At 44.1% G+C, this 12954-nt stretch overlaps 1 protein-coding gene across 2 annotated transcripts in view; it reads left to right on the forward strand.

The window, feature by feature from the left end:
* The first annotated feature begins 626 nt into the window (after nt 1-626).
* The window catches only part of SMAD3 (SMAD family member 3), a 79857-nt gene continuing 67529 nt past the window's right edge, over nt 627-12954 (forward strand). For both annotated transcript variants that reach the window (XR_015701689.1, XM_087745448.1), the window contains exon 1: nt 627-1141. Coding sequence is in view for 1 of the 2 variants with exons in the window: in XM_087745448.1 (XP_087601574.1) it covers nt 936-1141 (206 nt within the window). In the remaining variant the exon portion in view is untranslated. The remainder of the gene's footprint in view (nt 1142-12954) is intronic.

A 12954-nucleotide genomic window follows, 5' to 3' on the forward strand; every position in this document is an offset into this window, starting at 1 on the left:
GGACTTTGTCGCTTGTGTTTGTTGTTACTGCCTCCCCCTCGGTGGGATTTGTCCCAGGCACCGCGCCTCAGCCGGCTTCTGGGCTTTTACGGCCGCGCTGACCCTGTGAGCCCACGGCCCCGGCGGCCCTGAGGAGGACGAACACGCACCGCGGGCCCCCCTCCGGGGATCCGCCGCCTCGGCGGGTCTCCGCGCTGTGGGGAGACCGAGGGGGACGCGGCTCGGGCGGGCAGAGCCCCCCGCGGGTCTCCCGGCGCGGGGTGAGGACGCTCCTTCCCGCCGCGGCGGCCCTGAGGGGATCTTCCCGCCCTGCGCTCTGAGGGGGGGGGGGATCGCGGCGGGAAGGCCGCGGGTGCGCGACGCCGCTGAGGGGGCGCCGCGCTGGAGCGGGGGCCGAGGGAGGGAGAGCCCCGTCCCGCCCGGGGAGCGGGGGCCTCAGCCGGGAGCGCGGGGGCTGCTGCCGGCGGCGGGGAGGGGGGGAGCGGAGTTCCCGGCGGGCCGGCTGCCTCCCCGCCCTCCCTCGGCGGCGTGAGTGAGCGTGTTTGGGAGGGAAGGAGGGGGTGGAAGCCGGGCCGGGGCGGCCAGCAGGCAATTTGCATGAGAGACAGACTGGGAATGAGCTGGAGTGGGCGCCTCTCCGCGCACACAGAGCGGGGCAGGAGGGGGAGGAGGGAGCTGCCGCCGCCGCCGGGGAGAGGCGGCGAACTCCGGGCAAAGTTTGGTGCCGCGGGCCCGAGGCGCTGAGGCACCGGCGGGGCGGGAGAGCGGAGCGGAGCGGCGCTGGGCCAGGCCAGGCCAGGCCACCGCCGCCCGGGGCCGGGCTTTGTGCTGCCCGCGGCGCGGCGGGGCCTGCGCGGAGCGGAGCGGAGCGGGGGGCGGCGGGGCGAGCGTGGAGCCAGCGGCGGGGCGCTGCCGGCCCTGCCGGGCGAGCCAGCATGTCCTCCATCCTGCCTTTCACTCCTCCCATCGTCAAGCGGCTCCTGGGCTGGAAGAAAGGGGAGCAGAACGGGCAGGAGGAGAAATGGTGCGAGAAGGCGGTGAAGAGCCTGGTGAAGAAGCTGAAGAAGACGGGGCAGCTGGACGAGCTGGAGAAGGCGATCACCACGCAGAACATCAACACCAAGTGCATCACCATCCCCAGGTAGGGGGGGCTGCTTGGCGGTGGAGAGCACACAAAGCGGGGGTCACCCCCGCCCGGGCACGGCAGCCCCCCGCCCGGCCGCCCCGGCGGGGCGGGCGCCGCCGCGGGTCCCCCCGGGGCGGGCAGCGGGGGCTTGGAGGCCCCTCGGTAGCAGCGTCCTCCCCAGGGACTCGGCGTGCTCTGGCACAGCCTGGCGGAGGGCTCGGTTTGCTTTCCAGCCCCGCTGCACTTCGGTGCGGTGTTAGTCCTCTCCTGCATGCTCTATCCTGGCTCTATATATAGTTAAAAAAAAAAAAATAACTGGCTACAGAATTGGATTACTGTCTAGTAATGAGAGAGGAAGAAAGTAAGGGGAATGTAGGGGAGAAAATATGTCTCCAGCCGAGATTAAAAAAAAAAAAAAAAGTTGGAAGCGCTCGGGATTAGTTATACTTATTGTGGATACTCTCATTGTCAAAAGTTTCGGCGCGTTCTCTACTACTGTTACACTGAGATTTTCTTTTGATTAATGTATCAGGAAAATGGTTTTGTTTGGGTTGCTTGGTTTCTTCCATATTAGCTAGACAGATATTACTCTGAAGAGGTGATTTAGAGCCCTGCTGTGCATATGTTTTCAAATTACTTTTTAAATCGGGAATGCAAATGGCATAGCTGAAGGGGATTGTTTGGAGTGCAAAACAAGCATGTGAGGGTGAATATAACTGATTTTTTTCCCCTTTTTTTGAATTAACATAGATTTTACTTTTAGCCTCCATTCCGAGATCGATCCATAAGACCATTATAAATCATAAGGGAATTGTATATAAGTATCCCATCTAAGAAAAATTTTCCAAGTAACTTTCAAATAGCTGGTCACAAGTGGTGTTTTATTGCTGAAGATTTGTTGGTTTCTGTGAGCTCAGCCAGATGACTGCTGATTCTGTTACTGATTGTTGTTTGAGGTTTTTTTTTTTTTTTTTAAACAAAGGCCAAAGTTCATCCCAAATATTTGAATGCTGCATAATTGTATGCTTCTGCGTGAGAAGATATCTGTGTGTGTGTGTATTCATGCTTCTCTCTCGCGCAAACAAATGTACGCTTTCTTGGTTGTCAGAATGATTTAATATGCAGTAGCTAATACAAAGCAGCATCTGTTGCATGAAAAAGTGAAGCAAGTAGCTTAGAAATGTGGGTATTTGGAACTCCTAAAAGTTTCTTCCAACAACGATAGTGTTTTTTTTAAAGGAAAAATAAAGCATCCTTATCTTTTTGGTGGTGAATGACAGTGGCTTAGATTTTGGCCAGTAATGCAAATAGACCTCTCAGCCTTTGTTAGAGTTGCTCTGGCTTCGCCCAGTTGAAGCAGAAATCAAAACCTGTAGAGCTACCTCCTGATACAAATGCCTTAAACCCTATATTTTTAAATTCTTGGTAAGCAGCGTGTTTTCCACATAGATGATACCCTATTTAATCCACTTCCCTGAAATACTTAGCATTTTAAAAGAAGAAAATGACTTGAGCAGCCTTGATGATGTGACCTGGGTATTGTGTCTAGCTGATGCTGACCTGTTAGGGAGCAGACCATGAAGCCTTTTGGTGCTTCTTTTACTCATAACAAGGTGGTTTAGATCGGGGAGGAAGGTTTTGATATTTTGTGATTCAAGGGAAGCAAAGAGATGGGTGGAGTATGATGTTTTAATTTAGAAAAATAATTTTAAAGCTTTAAAATAAGTAACAACACAAGCAGATATCACAAGTCATAAATAATAGCACCTCCATAGATTGTCCTGGCTGTTCCTCCTGTGCAGAAGTGAGTGTCTGTTTCTTCTAGACCTCGCTTTGTTAAAGGAAATCTGTACAGAAATTAAAACGTTTCATGTTCACTTGTGACACAGAGCCTGGATCCTGCAGATCTTAAACCTTGGTATGGGGGAAGTGTCAGCATATTTTGATGGCAGCTCCTTATGCCTTGGCACTAGTTGTTAAACACGACACTTCATATGTACTTTTATGACTGTTTAGTATGTATATTACAGAGATCCAAATGAGCGTGGTTAGGTTAGTCTGTGCTGGACCCTCTGCAGCACCATATTGAGAGATGAATATCTATGTATCAGAGATTGGGGAATGGTGTGGAAATGTGAAACAGCTTGTCTAGAAGTCAGTGGCAGAGCTGGAGCTATAACCAGGCTGTGTGACTTTTAAGAGCTGTGTCTTCTCTGGACTGTGCTGCTTGTCCTAATGTATCTGTGAATCTGATTATCATGTCACTTGAAATTAGTGTTTGCAAGACAATTTTAGTATGGTTTTAGTTGTGTTTGTTTTTTTTTTTAATAATTCTATAATTCTACACATATCCTTTTACTATTTAGTCAAATAAATATGTTGGGAGGGGAGAAGAGAGGGGCATTAAGGATTAGATCATGTTGTGCATTGTCTGTAATGCATCGGTAGACTGAATTACAGTGGAGCTATGCCAGTGATGACTCTGGCCCAGCAGGAGTAGGGTAAGTCCAAAATTAGCTATTGTATCCATGAGACCAAGCAAGTTTCAGATGTGAAAGTGCTTGAGCTTCGCAGAAACATTGCTCACGGGAGGGAATAAGGGCTACGCAGCAAATTCCTGCAGTGATCAGGTGGGATTGGTTTAAGAAAGAACAAGAAAAAAATTAATTTTTGTTGTAGGGCTAAGGAATTAGAATACCCAATTTATTCCTGCTGTCATTTTTATGTACTTGGAATTGGAAATATACATACTACATTCTATCTCCTGACAGATTATTAAACCATGAGTAGTTTATTTGCTTGCGTATCTGTTCAGCATGTATTACTTTTCCAAGTGCTCCATTTGTAAGATGATGTGACAGATGCCTCAGGCCCCAGGTTTTCTGTTGGAAGGACCTGTGGCAGACAGCAAAAGACTGGAGAGGCCTTCAAGGATTTCAGTGTAATGCTCTGCTGACAGGTTTTTTCCTTCTTTTTTTTTTCTGCTGGAGCAGGAAGTAATTTCCACCTGAAAAACCTACCAGTCTCAGACCATCTGATTGTTTCTTGTGCCGCAGTTACTGGTGCTGGACAGAATGGCTGGTTTAGAGGACCTTCCTCCCTCCCTCCTCTGGCGCACTGCTGCCAAAGTCCATCCTTCTCCAGAAGGCAGCTGCCTTTAAATCTCTGTGCACTAAGCTGGTGGGCTTTGGTGTCAGGAGCTGACCTGGTGAGTTGTAGCAGGCTGGGTCTGCGTGGCAGTAAGACCTTTTTTTGTACTGTACTGGGTGATAAAATTGAAAACGCATATTCTTTTGCACATTGAAATATATCCTTTGTAGTAGTTGCGTTGACCTTGAAAGCCTAGCTTTCAGGATGGACATTTTTGTCACTTTTCAGGCAAGCTTGAGGATAGTGTGCCATTAGCACCTACCCCAGCACAGCCAGGTGTTTGAGTTTGTGGCCTCTCTAATTTGCTCTGCGAGCAAGCTTAGGTCTACTCCAGCTGCTATCAGATTTTTTGAAATTTTGATATCTCTATTTGCTTCCAAGACCAAAGAGTACGGTAAGCGTGCAATCTGATGGCAGCAAAGTCTACAGCTGACATTGCTACATACCTGCAGAACCCTATGGACTTCATCCTTGGGAGGAGAGCAATGAGTTTCTAATACTATTCCTGATCTGAAGAGAGGCCATACCGTGCACCTGACAAACCGTCAGCATTTTGCCCTAGAAATAAAGTGTGTTAGGCTGAACTGTGATGAGTGTTTAACTCTTAATGTATATAGGGGCCTGAACTGGAGAAGCCAGGAACATGTGATGAGCACTTAGTAATTTCTAAAAGCTGTGCAGTATATATAGTCTTGCTGATATGGGACAAGATAGTAAATGCTTTCTTTCAAGAGCTTTAGTGGAACTACACACATTAAGACATAAATCTTATGACATATTGTGATATATTTTCATATGCATATTTTTCTTTTGCACCTATAACTGTATTTATTTTTTTATATCACCAGTGGTTTTAGAGGAGCTGGGATTCTTGCATGTAAGGAACACCTTCTTTTAAGTAGTGTTTTGTTTTGTTTTTAATTTAGAAAATAGTTTTGAAGAGAAATGGGTGTTATTTCTTGTGGAACTCATCTGATAAGGATAGAATGTACCAACTGAAATTGAAACATGGCACATTTGCTTTTTAAAAGCAGCTGAACAAGGTTTTCCTTAAATGATTTATATCTTGGTGGGGAAAACCAGGGATAATACACAAGTGATTTTAGGAACATCTTGGGTGTGAGCATACCTTCTGTTGTGTTGGTAGTTGGCCGCACGATATTTACAAGAATTGACCATGTCCTTAGGATTGCCTCCATACCAGGAAAATGTGAAAACTGTAAATATAGTAAGTGGCGGAGGCTGTCTGCGAGACTGTGAAGTTATGTTCTCCTTTTGAGAGTGGTGCCCATCTGCTTTCAGTAGTAAGCAAAGGTCCAGTCATAGTTTTGTGTGTTCATGTCCAAATTCGTATTTTTTTTTTTTAATGCCAATTTTAAACGACCTTGTTTTCAGTTTGGCTTGTCCCTGTGTGTGAGGAGCTTTAGTATTGCATAGAGTTGTTTAAGAGTGTCTTAAGGTTAGATTATCGTAACGGTGGTGCACTGGAGATGATTACAGTACAGTCCCTGTGTGCAAACACAGTCAAGCTGCCATTATCCTTGTTAGCTCCCTGTTGCCGGTAATATTACTGCTAGGGAACGGTGTGCACTAACCTATGCACTGACCTAGCTTTATGGGCAGGTTTTTACAGCCCTGTCCTAACCTTTGTGCTGCCACAACTGTGCTGCTGGCAGTACCCACATGAGCTAGTTTAGCTGTGGCAGCGATAGCTGCAGGGTGGACACCGCTTTACAAATCTGTTTGTAACTAGCTTTTGTGGCATTAGTGTGACTGCAGATCAGGTCTAAAGGTGAAAATACGGTACAGTGGGCACAGGCCTTTAATCAGGTGTACTTTCTGCCTGCAGTCCCACTTGTCCATCAGTACCTTTCTCATCTTCCTCCTTGTCATCTTCCCAAAGGTCAAACCTCTCTTTCCAGGCACAGAGGTTTCTGCTCCCCACAGCCCCTCCAACAACTTCTCCCCGTCCTTGCATCAGAGTTGCTGCCTCTTATATGAGCCTGGATAATAGCGTGTGTAATTGATTTTTAGTCCACGCTATACCATTTTAAAAAACAAAACAGTACAGTTAAGCTAAAGCAATAATGTTGATACAACCAGTTAGGGAGCAGCTTCGCGTTCAGTTACGTTGGTGGAGGTGAAGGAACTGGGGAAAGGAGGGAGGTCAAGGGAGAAATACTGTCCAGCGTTGCAGCCCCTTCCCTCAAAGTAGCTGCTGCTGGAGTAGCACCTCAGACCCAGCCCTTAGTAAGATGTCTTAAATTTGTGATCTCTCTGTCAGCAGCCAATACAATTCAAAACCTTTTGTCAATATATATATTTTTTTTTCCTGAGATGTGCAGGCCAGCTAACATTTTGCGTTAAAACTGGTGGCAAAACTCCTCTTAACTTGAAAGACAACACAGCAATGTTTATATAGAATGCTGGTGGGCTAAGGGGAAAACATGTATTTGACTATTTGCTGAGATGTTTTCAAATATTCATATGTCTGCCTTTTTTTTCTCCCCCCCCTTCCTCAAGAGACTAAAATATTTAAAATAGCTTCTGAAAGGACTCATAAGATTCTCATTATATTGTGTGGTAAGTGTTGAATCTTTGTGAAAGAAAATGTTTAAAATGGTTGCTTAACTTTTATAGTATTAGGAAAAGACCCTGAACATTGCAGTCATTTAAATATAATGAGAAATAAATGCAAAAAATTGATGAAATCAAGAAATACACACTGTACGGGATTATCACATCAGGGATCCAATTAAAATGAGCTCTTCTAATAAATATTGGTTTAATAATGTAAACTTGTGATTGCTATATTATTGCAACAAAAATAAAATTAACAAGATTTAATGGACTGAGCAGCCATTAATTTTCACTTGTTAATTTATTAGGAGCTTCTAATGCTGTTAGATGCACAATAATGCCATTATCCTGCATGAACTACTTTATGGAATAAATAGGGCCAAACGGTGCTTGAATTAAATTGAATCAGATTTTATTCCCAAATTATCTTTTCCTGTTTTTTATTTTTTTATTATTATTATATTTTTCTAGCTTTCCTCTATTGAGTGCAATTAAATTTTCAGGGATGGGAAGCAGCACTCTCTTCCAGTAAGGCTTATGAATAGTTCTAATTAACTTTTGTCCTTGTCTGCCTTGATGGGCTGTGTAAAAAGCTTTTTCCAGTCCAGAGCTGATTGTGTTGATTGGCAGTGAAGAGAGCAGACAGGAGCGAGGGGAATAAAGACAGGGCAGAGGTTCTTGTCCAGACACTCTAGTTCTAGCAGGCTGACTCCACCAAGCTTAGCAAATGTTTGCTAATTACATTTTGTTACTGCGACTTGAGTCCAAACATAAAGGCAAGGAAGTTGTTAATAATTGGGCTCTTGTACTTGTCACTGGTAGCACAACTTGCTGTGTAACTGAAGAGACAATAATGTGTCAATTGTTGCAGTTAATGCTGCTTTTAAAGACGTTTTGAAGCCTTTTAGACCTGATCCTCATTTGCTCACGCATCTCTTTGCTACCACTGTCAGAATGACGGGACTTGCCCTTAGGCAAGCAGGAAAGTTTGCTTGCTGCTGGTACTGTGGCTCTGTAGAAATGGAATAAAAAGCCAGAGCTCTTTCTTTCTGTATTAAAGACTTGATCCTGCAGAAGCACAGGTCACAAATGTGAGCAGGAATAAACTACTTGTGCATAGTAATAGGAGCCCTATTAAAAAAAATAAAAAAGGGTAACCCTTATCTTCAGAAGAGCGCAGCCAGGTAAGAAATAAGAACACCCTGCTTTTTAGAGAATCAGCCAGGAATTGTCTGAGCTCCAGAATAGGAAATCGTCGTTGTCAGCTAAGCAGCCCGTTAAACCGAAGCTGTTGTAGCTGCGCTGTTTTGGGTATCCAGATTTGCTCATTTAGTGACAAGGTAGGTTTCTCTATCCTACGTGGCTGTGGTGCAGCCAGACTTTAGGCTATTCAAAATGAGTAGGTCAGGAAATCTGTGGGATTGTGTGCCCCAGCAGTTGCTCCAAATACTGAACCACCGTTCCGTTTTCTACAGTGGGGAATCTCCACATGAACAGGCATTACTCAGTGTGAGCGATGATTGCTGATATTGGCCTTGCTTACGTCAAGAATGCACTTCTGAAGTAGCAGATGTCAGTGGACAGGAGCAGCACTGGGGAAAGGACACCGGGAAGCATGGGGACAAAATGGGTAGTTGTTCCTTGTGAGTTTGATTCTTCAGCGTGCTTGTGTTCAGAATCGTGTTTTTCCACGAGGAGTAAATTTGATTGCATTTTTACAGTGTTAGGAGCTGCTGTTGATGTGGAAGACATGATAAAATGATAAATCTCATTGGTGAGCCTCGTGAAAGAACATGCTTAAAAATCCAATAAAACCTACCTGTTAGAAACATAACCTGTGTAAGTCTAGGAAAGGTGAATAGGTGATCTTGATAAATTTTATTTATCGCTAGAAAAACCTTTACGGCCCAGTTGCTGTTCAGCACGGAGGTTATGAGGGCAAAGAAGTTGCACGTTTCAGGTAGTCGTGTGGCTGGGGTCTGTGTGTGCCTACCTTGTCCTAGGGCACCTGCACACCCACCACAGATGGGCCATGTGCCTGACCCCAGGAACGGGAGAATCTGCTTTTCGATCTCCGGAGGAAAGAAGAGGTGAGGTCTGTGTATCATGGAGAGGAGGTTGTAGGGGACAAGGTGTCAGAAGAGTCGGTCTGTCTGCCTGGGGCTCTCGCTTCCTCCATGCTTCGGGGTCCTCATGAAGGAGCGTCTCAGGGTCGAGGTATTAAATGGACCGTCTTTAGCTCACTTCATGATTTGTAGTTATCTAATCTGAAAATTTAATTAAAGTTTTGCTTATAAATTGTGTCATAGGAAAGGTCGGAGATTATCTTTGAATTGGTGACGTTCATCAACCATAACACAATCTTTTTGAAAAAGGAAGTCAAGAAGAAATTTCCTCCTTTGTGGTGAAGTTGCAGCCAGCGATGGTTGAATGATGGATGCTGATACTGACTCTCCTTTTTCACAATAAAAGAGGAAAAACCTTGTCCTTCCTGTTTTAGTTGCTTGAACATGAAAAGAGAAATTCACTTACTCTTCCCAGATGTAGAACAGTTAAAGTTCAGAAAAATATTGAGCTTAGTAGAAGACGTGTGTGGAACATGAGCGTGCCTCTTTGTGTCAAATATACAACTCTTGTTGCTTTATCTACTTATGGCTAGAGAACACGTTTTTCCCCACATTTCCTTTCCTTCCATAAATGGATTTTAAGTGTTGCTGTGTGGGAAGACCCAACTACAAGCACCTTTAATTTTGTTATACTCGGAAAGACCAGATGTGGTTTTTTTCATAGAGATACAAAGTCTGTGGTTTCCATACATGTGGAACTGTAGCGAAAGGTCCTTTTCTTATTATTTGTTGAACAAATTGTTGTTCCCCTTGAGTCAGATGCATAGCCAGTTTGTATAACACGTGTAACAGTATCTGAAAAATTATATCAGTGTTGAAAAGGCACTCTTTGCCTAAAAGAAAGGCTAATAAGCAGCTGGAACCTGAGTCTTTTCCCACTCTTTTTGCATTTGTGTAATTATATGGATTTCAGTAAATTTACTTCTGATTTACATGCAAGTGAAAGGAGAGTCAGGCCAGCACAAGAAACCAGTGAACTGAAAATGGAGGCATTTGTAGGTTGTATATTATCCGTTTTTCTCTTTTAAATTCAGGGCTTTTGGGGCTTCTGTGGGTTCTTCTTTGCAGAACTTGAAGCCTGCCCAGCAGAGCCTGCGAGACCTGCGGGCTTGGCGCTGGGCACCCTGCGTGGCTGTAGGGCGTAGCAGTCCCATGAAGGCTGGACTTGTCAGGCCTGGGCTGGAAATCTGGCAGGAGGCCAGGCAGGATTTAGCTGGAAGTTTGTTGAAAATGATACTTCTCTGCAAAGCGTTTCATTTTCGGAGGAGTTCTCGCTCGTGTTTCGTTGAGGGTTTTCTGATGGGCGCTAGTGTGGCTTGGCAGAGGCCCTCCACGTTTTGTAGCTGAGATACCACTGGCAGTGGGTTTGGCATTGACAGTGGCTCCTGGTCCTGTGCCTGTGCAGAAGGCGGCATTTGGCTGTTCTCACTGTGTTTTTTTTGTTTTGTTTTGTTTTTTAACCATTTTTAACCAGCTTGCATACCAGTGGTGAAGCCCTTACAATGTGCTTCTCCCTGAGCCCCCTTCCCACCTCCCCTGCTGCAGAGCTATACAAATACAGGAAGGAGCAGGGGTTTCCTCTTGCATGGCCTAGATAAAGCCCACCCACAATTACAGGCCTTGAACTCAGAAGAGCACAAGGTCTGCTAATAACATCTATCCTTTCTTTCTTCTCCCATGGTCAGCAGCCTGTTGGAGGAAAGGTCTAGAGTAGTTACTGATGTTGGCCTGGAACCTTCACGCGAGACTCCGGTTAACTCTGGAGACCCCAGGTTAGTTACCTTGTACGAGTTTCACAGGCTTGGAATGGTGAAACTTGCATAGATTTGCCTCATCTTTCTCCATATCTGCTTCTTGGGACTCAAGTGACCTGACTTACTGAACATAAGCTTCATCATAAGCTGAAACTACATTTTTGACCTGTTAATGTTATTGATTTCTTTTCAAAATTGTGTGGCTTTTCTTCTATGGCCAGTGGAGTTTTTGCAGAAGATGATCACTGTTAGAGTGGTCGAAAGTATGAAACCAGCTGATTTGAAACCACTGCATTAGAAACAAGCTTTACAAAATAACTAAATGTAAATTTTTTTAAAAGTCGATAATCACTGTCTGATTATCAAAGCTAATGCTACTTTATAGCTGATTTCTTTCACCAATAAAAGTCTGCTGGCAGTCTGCAAACTGCTTTGAGCTTTGCTCTGAATTAGATGCCATAAATAACTTGTGTGTAGGTAGATGGCTGGTCACTGAAGCTTTTTCCCGAATCTGGTTTTGCTTGTTTGGTAGAACTATAGGCTGAAAGTTCATGTATAGAGTTGCAATTGCATATTTGTTTTTTGCAGTCATAACTGAATTAAGATAGGTTTTCAGTTGTGGATTACTACATAATGAATGTACATTGTGGTTAGGGAAGACTGAAAACATCAGGTTTTGTTCCATACCACTATGTAATATTGAGCAAAATGTTTAACCTGCTTGTAGCTTACTCTTAACTACCTAGCAAATACAGTACTTGCTGTCAGGATGTCAGAGAATTTAATAACCGTTGTGAAAAGCTCTTAAAATCTCGAGAGGTAGACTGTCGCAAACCCCAATACCTTGCTACTTTAAAAAGCGTTCTCTGGCTGTTCAGCATCTCATTTGTACTAAGAAAGCAGTTTTAATTTACTAAGAAAGCAGTTTTAATTTTTGTTGGAAACTTTCTTTGAAAATATGTAGATGCTACATCAGTGAGAATATTAGAATTCCGTAGATGTTTAGTGGTAAGCCTTAACTGGGTTTGCATAATATTTATCTATTCATCTCTGTGCTGGTGCCTCCTGTACACAGGGACTGTTTTGACTGGTTGATACACATCATACCACAGTGGTCTGCTGCTGAGCTTAAGTTTGAAGTCTGTTAGCACAAGTCCAGGGGAAACCCTATACATGTAGCCTCATGTTTTCATTTAAGTAATGTTATATAACCATATGTGAATTTAATGCCATCCAAATACAAGATGCTAAATGAAATAAGTAAGCGTCTCTCAAGCGATTGTGCTGTTGTTAGTGGACTTTTATGACCACGACCCACAGCAACACGAGTTTGAAAAACTAAACATTTCTATAGCTATAGCTGTGTCTTCTAGCGAACGTTTTGGCAGCCACTGAGAGTGCTGGGCAGTCACATTCGTTTGCTTTATAACTCCTTTGCATCTGAAGACTTCTGGTGAATTGTTCCGAAAGAGATGACTGAAAACTAATAGCTGGCCATCTGGCTGGAAACAACATTATTAATTAAGCTTTCTCTTTTAAATCATTTACAAGTTTGAAATAAATGCTCTTTTCAAAGGCATTGAAGCAAGTGGAATTTGAATTCTTGCTGTGGGAAACAGTGTATTTAATGTTCCTAAAATTAAATTTAATGATCCTGAAATTAAGGATCGATAAGTAGCGCTTGAGACCATGGTTACATAGATTTCTTAAGAGCAAAACAACCCCCGGATTAGTCCCTGTGTCTTTTAAATGGTTACTTTCTATGAAGAACAGCGATTAAGCTCAGATGCTGTCAGCTACTCCCATTTAAAAATAAAAAAAAATCTTTACTATGCAATGTTCATCGAGTCCTTTTAAAGACCTTTTCATTATGGTCATTCCACAACCTGTTGAAGCGCCTGTGCCGTGTTGAAGGGGGAGTGTTTGTGACTTCTCGTTTTATACCACCGATCTTTAAGTCCTTTATAGCACAAGGATTTTTACCTCCTTTTGCTGATGGGGAGAGGGAAGTCCTGAGAACTTGGTTCACTTACCTGAGGTTGATGGGGGGCAGAGTTAGGGTGCAGACATCCTAAGGCCTGCTGCAGTGTTCCATATACAAGATAGAAGTGACATTACTCTTGAGAGTGCGTCTTCCCATGCTCTGGGTGGAAAACAGGAGTCAGTTCAAAAGCTGCTCTTTCTGCGTTGTACCAATAATTCATAACATACTCATAAT

Source organism: Nipponia nippon, unplaced genomic scaffold (assembly GCF_047370975.1).
Source record: "Nipponia nippon isolate SJK-2023a ecotype South Korea unplaced genomic scaffold, ASM4737097v1 scaffold_9, whole genome shotgun sequence".
Classification (NCBI taxonomy): Eukaryota; Metazoa; Chordata; class Aves; order Pelecaniformes; family Threskiornithidae; genus Nipponia; species Nipponia nippon.